General features: G+C 40.4%; 1 protein-coding gene across 1 annotated transcript in view; it reads right to left on the reverse strand.

The window, feature by feature from the left end:
* Positions 1-21,143, reverse strand: part of si:ch211-264f5.6 (carcinoembryonic antigen-related cell adhesion molecule 2) — a 46,371-nt gene that overhangs the window by 8,866 nt on the left and 16,362 nt on the right. Inside the window, exons 7-8 of the mRNA XM_049603096.1 lie at positions 20,776-20,892; positions 18,203-18,320 (exon numbers count right to left, since the gene is read on the reverse strand). Coding sequence (XP_049459053.1) covers positions 18,203-18,320; positions 20,776-20,892 — 235 coding nt within the window. The remainder of the gene's footprint in view (positions 1-18,202; positions 18,321-20,775; positions 20,893-21,143) is intronic.

A 21,143-nucleotide genomic window follows, 5' to 3' on the forward strand; every position in this document is an offset into this window, starting at 1 on the left:
ACTGAGATAAACTTATATCAACAAAATTAAATATTATGACATGTTTTTAAGGATAGATGGAGCTTTAATTTCTTGGCTTGTGTTATTATCACTACCAACAACCACCTCTGGGTTTGTTAAAAACAAAAAGAAAAAAAAAAAACCAACAACCTTGAATTTTGAAGATAAATATCTTTTATTTTGGGAATTAGCTCTCTGTGCTCAACTGATTCACTGATCGTCTATCTGACAGCATTATTGTTTCCTTGACACGCTTTCGGGATGATGTAATCTCATCACACACACACACACACACACACACACACACACACTGATACAGAGCTGTAGTGTTCAAACCACCTCACACACACAAACACACAGGAAGAAGGTGAAAGGTCTTTTAAGTAGTGACTAATGTATAAAGCTGGAGCAAAAAGCTGACAGCCCAGTCACCAGAAGAAAATGCTTTACATTTGTACGTTTCATAATTATCATATACATAGTAAATGAGCTGATGTAGTCATCAGGAGGTGGAGGGAGTAGTGTGACATGTTGACGAGATACCTGCCAGGCTGCAGACCACTGTTTGAGACCAACAAAAACAAAACTGGTTGTTTAGTGACCTTTCGCTGTTTCAGGCTGCTTTTTAGGCACAAAAAGCTTTTGTTTTTTTTTTTTACCACAGACCATAGTAAAAATAATGGATGTAGCTTCCGTGACATCATCCATTGGTTTTGAAGCGTATAGTTCAGCATCACAACTGTTGCCATGTTGTTGATTTTTAGAGCCAGAAGTGACCATATTTGGGTGAGAGGCTAGCACTGTGGAAGAGTGGGGGAGTGGATCTGACTGAGAACCCAAGGACTCTATCAACAGAGCAGCCACGCCCTTAATCATGTATAACTTAAAGCCTTAATAAAATGTAATCGGTTGAGTTATAAAATGTATCCCCCTGTACAGTTGTCATGAATGTTAAAATTATCTATAGAGACCTTGAGAGACCAGGCTGTGAACAGGTTTATTTCTGCTGTAAAGTTGTGCATTTAAACATGAGGGTCTATGGGGATTGACTCACTTCTGGAGCCAGCCTCAAGTGGTCATTAGAGGAACTGCAGTTTCGGGCAATTCAGTGTTGGCTTTTTAATAAAACATTGCTGCTTTTACAGCAGGCATTGTGCCCTCAGACTGCATGACGTGATTTTGCCAAGTAGGACATGCCCCGGATCAACATCCCACATTGTATTCCAGGACCTACACTGCAATCAACCAATCACAGCCTTCTGACATCATCAGTGTGCTGCTTCTGTGCTTCCTTCAAAATCCCTTTGTGCTTCTTCAAAGCTATGTTATCTTTACAAATTAAAGGTACAACTGAACAAAATCCTCAGTAACATTGAACAAAAACCATGTAAACTACTGCAAGGTTAGCGAGTTCGCTTGCTAACTAGAAAGGTTATGCTAACAAGTACGCTTACAAATAGGCTAAAATATTGTTCATTAACATTATGAGCAAGGATAATGTCATTTTGCTGTTGCAAAGACCTGTGGAGGATACATTTGGCACATTGAACAATATTCTAGCCTATTGGCAAGCTTACTTGTTAGCATAGCCTGCCTACTTAGCAAGCTAACTGGCTAACTCTGCAGTAGCTTACATGATTTTTCATTCAGAGTTGCTGAGGTTTTTGTTCAATTGTACCAACTTCATTTTGGGAAAACTAGCTTACCTCTGTAGAAGCACAAAGGAGTTTTGAAAGAAGCACAGGAGCAGCACACTCATGATGTCAGAGAAATGTGGGATGTTGATCCAGGAGCATGTCCCACTTGGCAAAATCATGTTGTGCCCCCCCAGACTGGGTATTTTAAGCCCAAACATGGTATTTTCCTAACCATAACCAAGTGGTTTTTGTGCCTAAACCTACTCACCCATTAACCATGGCATTGCTGAGACACAAAGAAATGTAAAGAAATGTAAAAAATGTAAATGTATCTGCTAAATAATAAGGTACAAATGTAACATATCACTGTTTGTAGGTATGATGCAAGCCCCTTGAAAACAAGATGGTTCGTCTTTAGGGGTTTATCCTAATGAATGAACTTGTACAACAACAGCAAGAACATACTTTATCTGAATAGATTTAGACACGTGAAACAGATTAAATTATATATATAAATCTGGATCAATCTCTCCGACATTTAGAACATCTACATCAGTTTTAAATGATTAGTGAATATGAATAAACTTTCCTCATAAAATTCTTTTGGTCTCTTACAGATTCAGGTCACATTAGTGCACTTTAGTCTGACACTGCTACTTTGAGTACATTTTTACGGTGCAGTCTAATCTCAGTCAACTTTATATTCTGACTGATTAAACTTGCAAAATATTTGCCTGCTCAGCCACCTTTACATTTACTCATTATGAAACCTTCCTCAGAGAGGCATTGAGTGAGTCAGGCAGTGACTACAAAGCAAACAGCAGCCAGCGTCTTTAAAAATACCTTTTTGTCGAGTCACTGAATCTTATCACAGAAACTGATACATTTTTTGGGCCACTGATAAGAGCAGAAGCAAGACAAGAGGTCATAGAATAAATAAGAAAATCACAAGTAATTCAATGACAGGACATTCTAAGAGGTCAAAGGTTAAAAACAGAGAGGTGAGAAAGAAAAGCTGAGAAGAAGACAGAGAAGAGGTGATGATTGGAGTCTTTGATGACGACAGAGAAAGTGTCTGTGGTAGAATAGACTTGGACCCTTCAGCTATTTATCGACTTTACAATGTGTCTTAAAAAAAATTAAAGAGTTTACATAGGGGCAGACAAGAAACATTTAAGCGTCAGATCAAGGTGGAGCCATGTTTGTTCGTCTGGAGCTGCAGCTGTTAGAAGAAGACAACACTGACTATGTTTACAGGCACAGAATATTCCTTTTTTGCCTTTATTCCAACAAAGACAATATTACTACGAAACTGTTAGCTAATGAAAATGAATATTCTGCTAATATTTCCAATTACACGCACTGTGCATACTCTGATTTACGTGCCCTAACATGACCTTTCTGCTTGTGCCATTCAGCTGCTTGGCACCAAAATAGGATTTTTTTTAAAGTTTCCAACCAATGGTGGACTTGTTGGACTGTGGGAACACAGCCTCCCTCTTTCATTCCTTCAACCACCTTCTTGAAAAGGTTGGTGTTGGGATATCTGCACATATCCAAACTAGGGATGTTCCTAGCTACTAATTTTCCCGTCAACTAAATGAAAATTTTAATTAAGACTAGTCGACCAGTCTAAAAAAGGGAAAACAATCCGCTAGCAGCAGCCATCGTTGGTTAACGCAGGTTAACATCCAAATGCACATGTTGAATGTGGTTGTGCATTGCTCAAGTTGAGTGATTATATGACAGTTTATTTGTTTACATATTCTAGATCAAAGTACTGCCATACCGTGCTGGTTTTGCGAGAGGACATTGCTCTTATTTCCCACCGTGCTGTTTTAAACTCCAGTTTACTCGCACATTACCACAGGGAAGGGGACTACTGTCTGACACCTCCATAGCACCCATTAGTGGCGGGGGGCTGCATGACAGTTAAGCAGCCTTGTACATAAATACAACATGAACTGGTTTAACCGACTAATATTTCTGGTGTCTAGTGAGGGGGCGGACATTTAATGGTTTAGACACCTGCTGATATCCAGGTCTTTCATAATGTTTAAGGGTGCTTTCATACCTGCCCTGTTTGGTTTGGTTCAATCGAACTCAAGTGCGTTTGCCCCCTCAGTGTGGTTTGTTTGGGCAGGTGGAAACACAGCAATTGCACTCAGGTGCGCACCAAAACAACCAGGTGTATTGTGTGTTTATTACTTGACATTAACTTTTTATTGCAAAAGTAAGAATGAGTCATTTGTTCTTTCAAAAGTGGTCTTGCTTGAATTCCTCTTCTCTTTAGAGGATATAAAAATAACTTTTTAAGCCGTGTTTTCTGCTTGATTATGCAGAAAAACAAACCAGAGGTCGAAATTAAATCAGAATAAACGAGCAAAGTTAAAGGAGAAACTGTAGGGCTATAGAGAGATAAAGAAGAGCTGAGCAGCGACACAAATGTGAGCTGAAGAAGACGAGTGCAGACATGACAGTGACATTCCTGCCATTCTCTGTAACACAGGCCTCGCCCTCGTTAGGGAGAGGAAAACAGCTCATTCTTGGATACATGACTGAGGCCAAGTTCTTTAGAAAAGATGCTTCAAAGGTCAAAGGTGTGTTACATTAAAAACAAAAACAAAACAAAAAACAAACTGAGCAGGTGAATCCAGGTGCTTTAATGACCTCACCTGCTGCTGAACACTTAAAGCTGTGTTTTATGAGTCGCGTAACACTAAATCCACATTTTGAGTTTGTTTATTACAAGTTTAACCCATTAAAATTTAAAAAATATTTTCATTTCTGACTCTAAAATTGATCAAAGACAAGCTGCAGCGAAGGTTTGTCATATTTAATAAGTTGCTCTGTCTGCATTACTGTGGGTAAAAGCCTTCTGGTGGCATGTTTGTCATCTGCTGCTGCATCTCTGGAGCTAATAATGCTGGGTGGAGATGTGAAGAAAAAAAAAAAAACTCCTCAATATCCAACTTGTAATTATGACTGATGGGTGTGACGTGAAAGGGTTTTCCCAGCTGGCAGTTTTTTTCTTTGTTTGTTTGTTTTTTTAATGTGGCATCAAGAGGAGGTGATAGAAGAATGATTTATAAATCATAGAAGTTTGACTAACTGTGCAAAAGCATCTGACTAGTTTGCTGCTAGATTTAAAAAAAAAACAAAAAACAAAAACAACCTCTTTTTAAAAGATTCAATCAATATGAAAATCCCCACTGATGGCACCAGAAGTATGCATGTATCTCAGCAGTTAGGTTATATTCAGCCTGTTCCCTGTAATTATTTCAAAATAAAGCTTTTATCTCCACAGTCAATTTATCAACTTACAAAACAACCACAGAATGAAAACATCAAGTAAATCACAGGGTGAAGTCTGGCATGCTTTTATGTCATTTTCCTCTTCAAGATCAAATTCAAAGTTTGTGTTTAATGCATAAATGTAGACACTCTGGCTCATGTGAGCCACAAAGAGACAAGAATCCAACCAGAGTGTCTGTTGGAGCTGCAGACTGATTCCCCTCCAGCTACAAACAAGCAAATATCCCTAACAGTCAAACTGGTGAAGCAGAAGTCTGTTGGGTCACAGGGTCGACTGCTTTCTTTGCCGATGTTACAGTTTTTCTACAAGAAAATTTGAGGTATTGTGCGGAGATTAACCAGCCCCACAGCCAGAAAAAAATGCTGGCATTGTATGTTTCTACAAACCATGGATATGTTACATAGATCAGTTTCATATGTATCATATAATTTGCTGTAAAGTGATGTAGTTCTGATTACATGTATATATGAGCTGACTTTATCCATTGGGAGGTGGAGGGCTGCACAGCTCCAGACCACTTTTTAACACTCATGAGCCCCTTTTACACTGCCAGATTTTCCATGAATGTTGGGCCTTTTTTTGCCGGCAAGCTGCGAGCGTTTAGACACACAGAGCGGGATGGGCTAGCCACTGGCGGTGGATAAACAGGAAACAGCTGACAGCAGGAATTACCGAGCAGCTAGTAACAAGAAGGAAATGCAAATCTGTCAGACACTGTAAAGATGAGCAACTGGGGAGACAAAGAATTGCGCGCCCTCCTTGCCCTCGCAAATGAAGAGGCCATTAACCGTCAGATGACAGGAACGGTGAAGAACGGGCCAACTTATGAGAGAGCTCACATGCTGAGCTACATGTTTTGTTACTTGCTCACGCCCCCCATTGCCCCGAAAAAGGCACATTCTCTATAAACAAAAGTAGGCAGGCATCATTTTGCTGCACTCCCCGATTTTGTGTTTATACTGCCAATGCTGAAAAAAGGCTGATTGGGCTTTCCTGCAAATTTGCACAACTCCTATCTAAAAAGGGCTACAGAGAGACCTTTAAAAAAGCCTTTCTCTCCAGTCTTCTGCAGACAGAGGGGAGTAAAGTCTAGCAACACAGGCTTGTTCAGGGGGTAGAAAGGGGGTCATCGGGGGTTGGCTGCGGTCGGTGAGACATCACTGCTACCCGCTTGAGGGTCACCTGCCCGGCTTTTGGACCTACTCCTGAGAGGGTTCATCTCTTAGCGTGGCACGGTGCATCTGAACTGATAATGGAAACAAAAATCAGTGCAGCATGACTTTACTCTGCACAGCCAAGAGTGCCAATGGAAAAAGGGTATAGTAGTAGGAATCTCTAGGCACCTCACGATTTGATTACAATTTCGAGGGCTATGATTCGATGATAAAAATGATTATAGATGCATCTTGATACATTAACATTTTTGGTTTCTATATTAGTATTATTTTCACTGTGTGACTACTTGCTACTTTAAAATAACAGCGGACTGTGTTTGTAGTGATCAATAATTACATAAACAGATTAATGTAGCCTACCTGTGTATACTGTGGCTCTTGTCCAGGTCCTTTTTTCATTCAACTTCATAGAAGCCAAAATGCTTCCATACCCCAGCTTTTCAATCAATCAATTTTATTTATAAAGCTCAATATCACAAATCACAATTTGCCTCACAGGGCTTTACAGCATACGACATCCCTCTGTCCTTCAGACCCTTGCAGCAGATAAGGAAAAACTCCAGTTGGATTGTATTCAGGCTATTTATGCTGGCGCTCTGTGACACTGGCCACTCTCTTTATACCAGTAACATATCGCAACAATGTCCTTAAACCACTCTGTCAAATTAGACTATCAAACGCACCCATGCTAACGCTAAGTGCTAATGCCACTGAACTTTGTCAATCTTCTTCGTCTTCTTCTGCGGCAGTTGGTTGGTTGGCTGCCAGTAAACACGCGTCCAAGAATGTCAACCAACGCACCCAGGGTACCTTTCACGTCGTATCTGGACGTATGTGACAAGGTCGGAGCGAGAATGTGTTGGCGATTGGTGGGTGGTGCATTTTACTTACGTTGAATAATAAACTGTCCACTGCCTTTTTATTTTAAAACGTTAACTGCATCAGTAAAGAGCAGCCTCTCCACTGCACATGAGCTCTGGGAAAAGGAAACATAGCAATGACTTGGTAAAAAACAACCAGTTTTGTTATTTGTTGGTCTTAAACAGTGGTCTGCAGCCTGACAGGCCTCTTGCCAAGAAGTCACGCCATCCACCATCTTCTCCCCTTTGACATATACTTTGTCACTTTAGAAACACTGATATCATGCGCATGAAATGCGTAAATGAAGCATAGCCATGGTTTGCAGAAGCATACAATCCCAACATTTTCTTCTGGTGTCTGGGCTGCAATCAAAGTTCATTCCTGACTACTGGAAGTAGCAATTGAGAAAACACGCACATGGACAAAAAGTCCTCAAAGTCCTAAAATGTAAACTACTTGTGCTTCTGCATGAAGATCATGTGATATGATCAAAAATCTCCAGAACAACTACTAAATGGTCCCACTGGTGAGACTGTTTAAACAACCAGAGATCATTTTGTGACATAAACATATAGAAATCTGGACTCTGAAAAAGCACCGGCTCAAATAAAAATGACTAATCTCTTACTGTGCAGGTTCCTTTATAGTGAAAACACCTGTCACCACAGGGAATTACATAATAATCCAAAATCAAGTTCATTATAACACCATTAAAAAGAAGCTGCTATACATACTTCCTGCCACCTTAACACATACACACAGACACACACACACACACGCCTATCACTGAGAAGGAGGCGGAGTCATCCTGGCTGTGACTGACAGCAGAGTGTAAAGGAATGCAGTCAGACTGTGTTTTTTAAAATACCGAAACTCACACAGACAGACCTAATCCGGGGTGACAAGGCCACGTTCAATGAGAGGGTGTGTGTGTGTGTGTGTGTGTGTGTGTGTGTGTCGGGGGGGGGTGACGACACGACACTCAAGCAATTTAACCTAATTTTGAAGCTGAACTGTAGACATTAAGATGCTAATGTAGATACATCCTTAAATGAATCCATATTCATCATCAGATGCATCAGCTCTTGTAAATACACACGATGGAGCTGCTCTTCAAGCTTCCTCCCACATCTCACTGTAAATACAAGCCTCTATGTTTATACCCGTCCTGACTGTTTACTGATTTTATCAGTTTAATCCTCTCTCCTGTCATGAATTGCACAAGGTTTTCTCAAACATGGATCAACATGTTCAGGGCAGGATGCTTCAGTGTGCTGCAAAACATGATACTTTGTCTGCACCTGCAGCCATTGCTGAATCGTCTAATTCCTTTTCTTTTTCATTTAAAGTTCATACGGGCTCCTGTTTATCAGAGGACAGGATCTTTATTTAGATTTCTGTATTCCTCTCCCATGCCCCCATATAACAGGTGTGTGATAACAGGTGTGTGTGTGTGTGTGTGTGTGTGTGTGTACTATTGTATCCTGAAGAGAACCGGTTTTAGTTCTAGACCTTCAGGACAAGAACATTGTTGTGCAGTGAGGTCATTTTTCTCTGAAAGCCGTGTTTTTGAATGAAAACCTGTTGCTAGAAGCCCGCACATAGTTTAGATTTAGCCCCTTAAATGGCAGCATGTTTGCTGAATTAAAGGAAAACCTGGACCCTATTTTCCCATGTTTTTGTGTCTCAGTGACTGATAGGAACAACAATTTTTTAAAAAAACTGGTCCAGCACAAGTGCGAGCACTGCAGTAACAGCCGCAACACAGGGTGCAATGTAACCACCACTATTTTTATGCACTGTCAATTCAAGTCCACCACAAGTGCTTGTATTTGCCACTGACAGATTATTATAAGTGTCTGATACATATGTATATATATATATATATATATATATTACCTTTTGCTGATACATTGTTTAATTTTGTCTAACCAAGACTCGCTCAAGGACATGTTTTGCACTGAAGTAGCACAAGCTGAGTTGTTGTAGGAAAACATAATAAAAGAAAAATGTTGTATTTCTCTGTAGGGCTCTTGAAGGCTATATAACCACTGTTCCTACAGTGACAAGTTTACATGCATTAGTCAACTATAACTATAGCTGTAAGATATACAAACATAACATTTGCAGTTGCAATATTTGTTGCATTATATTTTCACTGAAAAAAAAAAAAAAATTATGATGATATGATTTTTGCTGGGTTGCACCTAACAAGCACATCTAGAATATGATTTGTAAGCCGGAGCATCTCTGTAGCCACACAAAGCTTTATCTACAATGGTATGTTATGACACATTTAAGGCATCTCCTGTGATTTTAATATCGCACTTGGCCATATTGCAATTTCAATAATATTTCAATTCATTGTACTGCTCTAACTATGAGTGACCACATGATCAAATGTTAGACAGACATTATAAATAATTGAGAATCTAACTGCAAGTGCATTCCCACTAATATCAGACGCAGAGTATCGCACATTTATTCCACCGCGCCCTTCTTTATAAAAGGTATAGTAGTCAAATGGGGGGAGGACAAAGACGTCTCGCCTTTAGGCCGACAGCGGAGGTAGAAACAGCGGCGAATGGGACAGGACCATGGTCAGGACAGGAGTGACGCTTTGATGGCATCTATGTGTGCGACCCACTGACGGGAGATTTAGTAAGCAGTAGTAGCAGTTAGCGGCTAACTCATAAGAAAAAGAAAAACACAACAGCCGAAAATGTCCTAAAACTTAAGGAAATAATGAAGTCCGGCAACTCCTTACCCTCCAAACAGAGAGCAACATCAGCCACCATATAACAGAGACTGTAAAAGATTGTAATTGCCATGTTATACTGTTGTTATTGTTTATAAAGCATTGCAGATGTGTATTTAGATGACAAACTAGGGGCCAATGTTGTGTTTAACGGCACACTCATCACACCTCTCTTGCTTCCAGGATGCCAGCATGCTGTGTAAAATCACACACTGGGACGGCATGACACCAGCGTTGTTTGGTTCTGTGTAAAAAAGCAAAGCCGGCTTAATGAAGGGATGTAGCTGCCCCACTGCGCAATCTCTGGTTAATGTTAGTTAGCTAGCTAGCATTTGTAGAACTCAACCTGTTAGCTAGCCCAAGGTGGATGTGAGCCTTGATTTAGTTTTGTTTAACTAACGTTACATCGTAACGTTTTATGATGTTCCAAAAACAAAAGGATGTTCTGCTGCCTTTTCATCCTCTACTTGGCAGCTTTAGACTGAAAAAAGATCATTTAATTCACTGTGCCAGTCAAACGTTACCCCCGGTAGCTCCTGGCAGCTTTTAAGTTGGAATGTTGTCTTGCATGAGTTAACGTTGTGAATCAATCAACACACCATAAATGTCAATATGACAACTTTGGTCATTACATTTGTTTTCATTTGTTCTCTTGAAATACGCTTTAGCGGTGACTGTATCTTCAAGCGCTTAAAACATGTATATGAATTTTAATCAGAGCAGCAGCAGTGTTGCCAACTCTTTTCCAATGAAAGTAGCTGGCACTAGCTTCAAAAGTCGCAAAAGATTGCCAGATGATTGCTCATTTGCTTCTTGGTGACTTTACTGAGCATTTATTTGGAAGCATTTTACAACTCTGCTGTACTAGATTTCATATAAAAATCCTCAACAAAACATTTCAATGCAAAGAGAGCTTTCTTATGCTCCTAATCCAGAGAGCGAGAGCATTAATGTTAACTCACAATGACTGAACTCTCACAGTGCCCACACTCCAGGAGGGCCTGCGCAGGAGAGGAGGAGAGACTTGGAACTGTTGCCAGAGGAGCCGTGGACAGCAATTACTCAGAGTTAATGAATTATACATTTATTTCTCGCTTTTTTTCCTGATGGTTTGAATAAGTCCCTAAATTTGTCGCTTGTTACTTTTTTTCTTTTTTTTTTTTTTAGAAATTAAGTCATTATGAGGGTCTGCAAAGTCCCTTAATCTAGCGAGAACAATGAGGGGCGGAGCGTTGTTCTAATGTGCTCCGACGCAACACTTATGGGTGCAAACTTGTACTTAAATTGCAGCCTGCTTCACAGCTGCCAGCTGCAGCGCTCTCACTCAATACTGGACCAATTTCAAAAATTATTATTTGTTTCACAAGCCCCTTTTTCACAGTACCTGTTCAAGGCAGGAATATCGCACTCTTATGCTGCCTCGCCATGCAGTATATAAGGTACGATTGCGCAATAGGGGAACAGAGTGATTTCACCCTGAAGCCGCCACAAGAGGTAGTAACAGTGCCGAAATAGTGTCTGTTTAAACATGACGGCCGGCAGGACGGGACCATGGGCAGGACCAGCGACATGATGCTGCTCTCGTTTGTTTTTTTTGTAAACATGCAAAGGCAGCATAAAGAAGGGACTTTGTAGTGTCCCTATAGAATGAACTCTTTGTAAAAATAGCTACTTAAACACAAAAACACTGGAAAAAAGGGTCCAGGACCAACATTACCCTTAAAGTACTGAAATAATACAAACTACACCTGTAATTCTGCACTGCCAGTACAGGTTCTCCACACTCATATCTGTCTGCTGAAGTCATCCTGCTGTCGACACGCCTGATGGCTTTTCTTTTTGCTTGTCTGCTGTCCGGATGTTTGACAGACTGTGTGTGTGTTTACAACACCTTAATGTCTGGAGACGGCTGAAGGTAACACTTACAGTCATGCTCTCCTTGTCTTTCCATCTCTTTGACTGACTTCTTTGATTTTGTCTTCTGCTCTCATATTCCTTCACTTCCAGCTGCACAAAGCTTGGTTGATCACAAAAATCAACTAGACAAGGCATCCTGTTATATTTTGGTGGACTCACCGCTGTCTGGTAAACCAAAGCAAAAACCCTCCATGTTCCTCTCTGCAGGTATCAGTCACCTACACCTCCACCAACAACACCAACATGGAGCCCCACTGCAGAACAAAAGCCTCCTCTCATCAGTGTTGACACCTGCTAACACTGACAATAACAGCGATGAAGATAGAATGACAGAGGGATAGATGAGTCAATTATCAGGCGGCCCCGGGGCTCTGAGAGGTGCTCTGCAGCCCAACACCACCTCCACCTGACACCTGATGGCCTCTGTAGCATAATGTGATCAGTGGGTCATGCTTGACCGACAGCAGAGTTTGTTAAAGAGGAAGTCTGATGGGGGGAAGGGTGGGTTTGGTTTAAGAGAAGACTCAAAACCTCAAGCTCACAACCGCACACAAACAGGATTTCCTTTATTTTCTCTAGTAGTGTTGTATCGGGGTGATCTGCGATTGGGCAGCCACATCGCATGTTAGAAAACAAACAGCTCAGTGCTAACAAGGCAAAGCTACAAACTAAATGCGGACAGAGATGTGTTTGCTGTTCTGTCTGTACTACACTGGGTCTCAGACATGTTCACACATTTGTTGGTGTGTAAGGCTGCAAGCTGAAGGTCCACACAGGCCCTCAGGGACATGGGCAAAGGACGAAATTTAAAAACGGTGTATACATTCAGAAAATTAATATGGCAGCAAACCAGTGTTTGCTATGTGAAGATATCGTGGAATAATCGCGTATTGAGCAGAGAATGAAGTTGTGCTACCTCTGTGAGTGCTCAATTTCGAGCTTCTCTGTTCTTTGTTTTGATAGCGGGTGTGTATATTCCACTGGCTATCTAGTGACCGCCACTCTGCACTGCACTCTTACTGCGGTTAGCGCCGTTATCGGGATGTTGTCATTGCAGAAGTGTAGCGCCCACCCTCTGGTATCCCCAGAGGATAACAACATTATCTCTGTCAGCACTGTTGCTGTTGTTAGCACTGTTCACACTGTAACTGCTGGCTCAGCCACCTCAGTGTTGAGAATCTTGTGCAGATTATATATGATAGGCTCTGAGTCATACGTATACCCTTTTCCCACAAAACTATATAGAGAGGGTTTTTTTTAAAAAAAATGGAAAAACTCAAAAAATAGGCAATGGGCTCCTGTCCCATTGCCAGTGGACAAGAGCCTTGTACCAGGCTCTGCAGCTGATGACTGTGCCTTTATGTTATATTTCAATCACTGAAGTGCCGAAAAAACAGGTCAGTAAACAGTAGAAAGCAGCACGGAGGCCAAAGAATATCTCTCACTTATTCAGTCTTCATTCTTTACAACTCAAATGGCGATTGAGTGCTGCTTGGATGAAGACAGACGGAATTTGTGGCAGTGCATCATTCCATTGCCCTGCAAAAGGGATGAAAAATTTGCATATCCACCCGGGTGTCATATTTCCATACTGATGATCAGAGCCAATTTGAGCTAGAGTACATACCTGTGCCTACTACAGAGTAGTCTGTCCAAGGAGTTACTGATTGCAACCTTTTCTATTAAATACAAAAGCCAGATGGGTGTTTTTTTGTCCAGTGTAAAAGGGGGTATAGATACTCTCTAAATGTTGCATACAGCACCTTTTAGTCACACAGACACACAGACAGAACAATGGCAACAAGAGATGGCGTGGTATTTACTTTCAACTGTGAACCATCAGCTTCTCTTGATATCATTCCCTAAACCTCATCTGGCTGGAAAAAGAAGTTGTTGGCCATAAAGTAGTGACAGTACCATGACGGAGAAGAAGGAGGAGGAAGAAGACAATGACGATAGAGAAGGACAAGGTAAACATCTTTGGATTTAAATTTCCTATGACTTGAGTCGACAAAAGGTTTGAACAACTGTGTGGGTCAAAGCTGCAAACTTTTGGTTTCATTTTTCCAAAGTCAGGAATGTGCTGGCATGTCTCTGCATCTATTACTGACTCATCTGTTTGTTCACTGTCTTGGAATGGCTGCTTCCTGCCGTGCTCCACATTATGTTGAAATTTGACAGGATGTGGTGGAGGATTGCATCACTGCCACTGTTTGGGAATAAGGTGGCGTTCAGGTGTAAAAAGATGTAATCTGCTGCAGCTCGTTGTCACGCTTTGTTGCTTCATGTGGCTGCAATGGCTGTCTTTAGTCTTCTGGGGCAATACAAGTTGAACTTAGTTTCTTCATTAGCATAATATTTACACATCTGAAGTAAGTTTTTCCAATGCCAAGGCCAGATCAAAACGTCATGTCTCAAATCAAGTGTTTAGGGATTTGAAGTCTTTTGTCATTTGTGACTTCAGTCCAACTGCAGTTTGAATACAATGTGTCATGTCTACAAGTCAACATGGCAAAAAAATCTCCACCTTTTTTTGGACGAAAAAGGTTCATGTTGCTGTTTCCACAGTCGACAATGGCCTTTAAACCTCAGCTTTTAAGCCAGCATAGATGAGGTGTAAAGGTGGTTTCAGATGCTGTTACACAATCCAAGAAGCACTTTGTCTGAAGCATACAACGCTCAGCGTTAGATATGGAGACAGGCAGAGCCTTTTGTCCATACTCTGCTTTTATTTTATCCATATTTGTGCACATTTTCCGAAAGCTTGTGGATACAGATGAAATGGAGCAGTACCACTAGAGATTGTGGAGGCAGTGTCACATAGGTCAAGCAAGACAGGACCATAGGAGACGACAAAGAAATTTAAATAATGGCGAAACAAGACGAATCATGTATAGTGAAAGGAATTCTCTGTCTACCTGTTGGGTTGTATACAATAACCACCGTCACAGTGTTTGTTGTTGTGTGAAACTTTTCATTTTGCACTCTGGTGCCATGTATTGACTGTATCTATGCCAATATAAAGGACACATGGAAGTATGATGGCAGTGATGTTTACAATGTTTGAAAAGGACAAATCTATTTTTGTACCTAAAGGGAGTATAAATGAGCCTTAAGGCCTTACATGAGGACTTTACCCAGTTACTCACCCCATGTTACATTGAATTCAGGAAGAAAACTTTCTGGCATGCCTCCACAGTGAACTAAGAATCCAAAACATTTCTAATAAATTGAAGTCACAGGGGAACGTGAAATGTCAAGACATCCGTTTACAAACTCTCACACAACTCATGCAGAAAAACCCAAGTCTCGTACTAGTACTTCCCAAACACGTGCATTTTCAATAAAATCTTTTGCACGAGTAGCACCTGTGCAGTTATGCGGTGTTTTGAATACTAAGGTTTTGGCAAAAATGTATGTGATTGGGAAGCAATGAGCATAGGACTGGGACAAGTTATGTGAGAGTTTGTAAACAAGTTTCATAAAGATTTGCTGTTGTTAAACGCAGCCCCCTATGACTTCAATTCATCAAGAATAGTTGCAGTTTTTTGGATTCTTTATTTGCCATGGAGGCATGCAAGAAATACAAAGTTTTATTTACAAATTCAACTTAATACAAGGTGAGTAACTCATATGCAAATACTTATTTGGGGGGTGAAGTATTCCTTTAAAGCAAATCACCACACTTGAATCAAGTAAAATGGAACTACATTGTACAAACTTATTCTAAAAAGTGAATTTATTAACAGAAATTCGTTGAAATGATCTCACCATGCTCACCTGTTTAGAGTTATTACAGTTTTTTACAGTTGTTTACGCACTAAAATGAAAATTTTCACACAATTAACAGCTCTTTACACTCAAGAAGCAAAACACCTGTCCATAGTTGCACAACAATAAGCACAGACTCAGCTTCACACTTTTTGCAAAACATTACACACAGTGATTTGCACAACTCTACACGCATTATCACACCTTAGACACAGATAAGGATTGTGAGGTTACTTCCTTCTCATTACAAAGCCCCTTCTTGCCAACAACCACACTAATGAACGAATTGGATAATCACATCCACCTGGTGTGGAAGCACACAGGTGCTTACTGTAAACCAAGTGGACCACATGCAGAACATTGTCGTTTGGGACAATGTATCTTTCCATCGATCTGCTCTGATCCACAGTTGGTTCCATGAGCACCCTGAATTTGCAGTCTTATACCTTCCACCATACTCCCCATTCCTAAATCCAACAGAGGAATTTTTATTTGTCTACACTTTACAGTAGTAAGAAAAACTACTATTTTGTTCTGATTTTCATTGTTGATCTGTTACTGTAACTGAGTATGGTAAGAAATAAATATTTTCAGTCTGCAATCAGTGTTGTGTTTGTTTGTTGTATTTGTGTACTTTCTCTGTATACCTCAAAGTAATCATGAAGAATGTTGTGGGTTTGACATTATCTTTTTATCATCTAAATTATCCCTTACATAAAAATGTCTGGCAAAAAAGTCTAGCACTAGACCAGCTATTTCCTAAAATAGGGGTTTTTACAAATGTATTTTGTATTGATCACTGCAGTGTGTAACTGACTGCAATAGTGTCTGATCATTTGAAGACTGTGTTAGTGAGATGAAAACAAAACAGCATTTTTATAAATATGTGTAAATGTTTTGACTGAAGTGTGTCATTTTGCAAACAATCTAGGAGTTATGCAAATTGAGTGTGGTGTTTGGATAATTGTGTGAATATTTTGAAAAAAGGAGCCCTGTTTTCAAAATTGCGTGTAAACAATTGAGAAAAACTGTAAGAGAGAAAACCTCCAAACACCAAAAACCTGATAGATGACTAACAAGGAGATTTTGGCAGTGTCGCTCTGAGCTTTTCCCATCAACTGTTTTTGAGGAAGCTGGTTTGCCACTGAGACTTACAGCTCATGCTTCCCTTTCCTTGTTCATTTGAATGATGTATGTTTTGTGGAGTCACTTCTAAAAGTTTAAAACATTTTCAGCAAAAGGTTTGCAAAAGCACTGGAGCTGCTGTTGACATATCCCTGAAGCAATGTTTAGTGTTTAGAGACGTTTTCAACCCAACAAAAAGCATTTCTAAAAGGTGAATATGTTGGGAATTATGGTGCTTATGTGACAGTTACTGTTTGTATATGGTGTTGAAGGGCGTGGCAGCCTCTCAGAGTGTGTGCATGTATCCGCATGCATGTGTGTAACTGTGTGAATACATTAGTCTGACATGTTGCAAGATGCCAAAGCGTGAGAGGAATGAAGAGAATTTCCTAGAAGGTCATTAAGTAGCTGACATGAATACATACAGACAGACACACAGGAAACAACAGATACGACACACACACACACACACACACACACATACACACTTAAATAAAGGAGGTCAGATAACACACACACATATCTGTTCTGTATTGACAGACATTTTTACAATGGTGCATGAAATCATGGAGAAAACAGCAGCAAAGAAACTAATGAAAAACCTTTTTTGTGTAAAGAACTGTAGGAAAATGTCGTACATTTTTTTAGTGACAAAAGGTATGACAAATATGAGCACACTCATAACCCTCCTTTCTTTCCTTGGTCAAAATTATGTGGACACTTATGGGTCTATTTTCCCAATTCAGGCTATCTCTGTTTTTACTGCTATTTCATAGAGTAGTGTTCTTCCAATGTTATGTCCACCAGTTTGGTGTGGGAGAACATGACTCGTCTGCACAAAGGCCTGAACTCAACACCATCTAAAACCTTTGCAATGAACTGAAACACGAACTGCGGGTTAGGTCTGATCACCACACGTCAGTGGCCAAAATCTGGTGGCAAGCTTTCTCAGAAAAGTGGAGGTTGTTATACCGGCACATTAATGCCCCTGGATTTAGAATAACAGGTTCAACTATTGCCAGAGACTGCCACTAAACCACAAAGGCCCACTTTAGATTCATTTCCTATATCTGTGTCACATGGGTTTTACCACTGCCCCGCCCCTTTAGGAGACTCGTGACAGTCCTGAGTCTTCATTCCAATGGGAGAAGTGAACTTGAGAACAGATTGCCTTCGTCCCATAGTCACTGAAGTAAATATTATATCCATTTTTCACAAGCGAGAAACCACGCCTTAATAAATTATGTACATGTAAAAAATAAATAAAATAAAAAAGCAGGAAGACCAGTGCACAACTTAAGTGGCTTCTATTAGTTTTCTTAGCAAAAGAAAAATACAAACATCTTCAAACTGAGATAACACATATCTGTCTATGATGTGTAAAGGCCCCAGGAAGCACCTGGCAATTTAGAAATTCCCCAAAACGGACAATTAAACAAACGTACTCGTATTGTGAAAGTCTATCAAATCTCTCCATCCTACAACCCCAGTCAGGAGGTTCACCTGCACACCAAACCAAACTGCTGTGAGAACTCCACAGCGATACCACAGCTCTCATTGTCATCGTGTTCTGATTCACCAGATCAACACCTGTCACCCAGTCACAGCTCCAGATCAAGACTTAAAAAAGCAGAGTACTTACGGTACTTTCTGTCTGCAGTACACGATTAAGGCGATGGCAGCACCAAGAGCGACGAGAATGGCGATGACAATCCCAGCAATGGCTCCGTCTGAGAGACCTTCATCCAACGCTCCTTCCTCTATAAAAACAACAAACTTTATTATATTCTGTTAAAAGGGAATACTCTAATGCAAATTCACTTTAAATTCAAAATCATGAGCCATCTGGGAGAATCATAGTGGCATGCCCTGACACCTCTATAAATCAACAAAAACAGCATTATATTGCATTATTATGAATAGTTACTGTTTATGTGGTGTGCAAATTGCTGCGATGTTTGAGGGCAACTTCATGTTTCAAAACAGAAACCACAGAAATGACATTAATATATGACTCAATCTGAATGTGAGTGGCAGTTTGGTGAGTAACCTCTGTGGAAGTATTACCAAACCACAGAAATGACATTAATATATGACTCAATCTGAATGTGAGTGGCAGTTTGGTGAGTAACCTCTGACCATCCTCCAACCCAGCAGGTTTGGAAATGGCAACTTTAGAATGAAAATCCATTACATTTTTTCACAGAACCAAACGACGAAGCTCCAGTGTTAGTTTTTAATCCAAAAAACTCGTTCAGGGTATCGGAGGATCTTTAGTGCGATATATAACACAACTCCTCTGTTTTGAAAATGTAATAAGTAGCTGAGCGGCTGCAAGGAAACAACCAGCTGATGGCTAGTGGTGGTGCTAGTTCTCGAGTCTCACACGAGTTGCCATGTAAACACAGCACCAACTGACCATGGTGAGAAATGATGCTATAAAAGTGGAGTAAATTATGTCTTTTCAAGTCAATTTTGCATGCCGCGGCTTCAGGGCACTTGTTTTATTACATTATTACATTGTTTTATTACATTTTCAAAATGTGGATTCCGTGCACTTCAAGTGTATGGAAAAATCTGGCTGGCTGTTATCCTCTGATACCCCGATCAAATATGGTGGATTAAAAACTACACTGGACTTCTTGTTGGCATGAGGGTGAGTAAGTACTGTCTCTATTTTCATTCTAAAGTTGCCCAAAATATCGGATCGGCCCGGAAGTACCCTCTTCATTGCAACTATAATTAGTAGAAATGGGTCAAATTTATCTAAATGTAACCTGGGGCGGCACGGTGGTGTGGTGGTTAGCACTCTCGCCTCACAGCAAGAGGGTTGCCGGTTCGATCCCGGGCGTGAGAGCCCTTCTGTGCGGAGTTTACATATTCTTGCTGAACAAAATGTGAAATTGCTAATGTAAGCATGACAACATATTAGCATACAAGATAGCCACTATTTGATGTTAATAGGCATGTAATATTTAGCATTTTAGCATGTTAAGATTAGCAATAACCTCAACTACAACACAGCCCAGACAGAAATTCAGTACATTTTTGAGGTATTCTCTCATGATATCTCTAATCTTGCAGCCCAGTCACCAAAGAAAAATTTCAGCATTGTGTGTTTCTGTAAACCACAGAGACATTACATTATTATGTTTCATAGGTATCAATGTTTCTAAAGAGACGTGGTATATGACCTGACTTTGTCATTAGGAAGTGGAGGGGATAGTGGATGGTGTGGCACCTGGGTTTTCTCTCCGGCGCTCCGGCTTCCTCCATGGCTAGCCATCCCTGGGTTTTTAAGTACATTTTAGCTACCAGACATTGTTTTTGTTTTTTTGTGACCCGTTGCCATGTGTTCACAGAGGATAGCGCCACAAAAAGCAGTTGTTATTTTCTGAGACCTCACAGCGTTTCCAGCCAGAATTGTGCCACCACAATAGTGTTGTAACCACAGTGTTTTTAAAACATAAAGTTTCAACACATTCACTACATAAAATTACAAATGTAATGTATCTGTGGTTTGCAGAAACTTACAATGCCAACATTTATTCTAACAGTTCAGTTGAAGCTGTGCCTGACTGCTAACATTACCATGTTGACATGCCTACAGTAAGTATGTTACCACAAAAGTTTACAGCTATTGGATGTTTAAATGCAAGGAAAATTTAGCATAATAACACATTAGAATGTTGTTACAAGGATTTGGTTATTAGTTTTAGACTTGTCCTGTCATGAACTTAACTGTTGGATGAGTGGAACTTTACTAGCATGTGGGAAGCAATAAACACTTTATGTTAATGCCATAAACAAATGACAACTGGACACTGCTGCTGAGTCATGAACCGGTTAGGTTTCTTTTTACCTGTGCGATGACATAAGACAAACAAGTATTGTCACCTGTTGGCAGAGCTCTCCAGCTCAGTCCTCTGCAGTCTGTACTACTGATTGATTGCAACATAGGTGATTTAGGAATTGTAAATTAATCTACTTCTAAGTTGCTCTGAGTTTACAGAAGTAGAATGAAGTCTTTGATTTGATGATAAATAATGAGCTTTAATTGGGTCTGGGGCAACTGGCCTGTAAGATATTGTCCTGCTTATACATATGTGCAGCTGATACGGGTCCAGGCTACAGACATGGATCTTACCTTTGACGGACTTTACACTCGTATGTGTTTTTTTAAGTCAGGAGTCACGTGGCTAAAGCACCTCTTACCGTTAAACTTCCAGGTGAAGTTGGCGGGGGGTACAGAGGGAGCAGAACAAATAAGCTCCACTACGTAATTCATCTCTACAGCCTCTGGACCCTCCACCTTCACTCCTTCAGGACCGTCTAGAGGACAAACAGAAACAAAAGAGGGTTTATTACCTGCATGCACCTGCCCCTTTCACCTCAGGATCTTTGCCTCATGTCGCTCCCTCCACACCCCCCTTTAACTCTCCTGTGGCCCTCTGGTAAGGCACCTCGCAGTTTGACACCTAAAGCGGTGCAAGTGCTGCATCATATTTGTCTGTTTACCTAATAATTCTTATTACATACACATTTATTGCTTCTGTTTGATTTTTAAGGCATTTTATGGACGT

Source organism: Epinephelus fuscoguttatus, linkage group LG17 (genome assembly GCF_011397635.1).
Source record: "Epinephelus fuscoguttatus linkage group LG17, E.fuscoguttatus.final_Chr_v1".
Lineage (NCBI taxonomy): Eukaryota > Metazoa > Chordata > Actinopteri > Perciformes > Serranidae > Epinephelus > Epinephelus fuscoguttatus.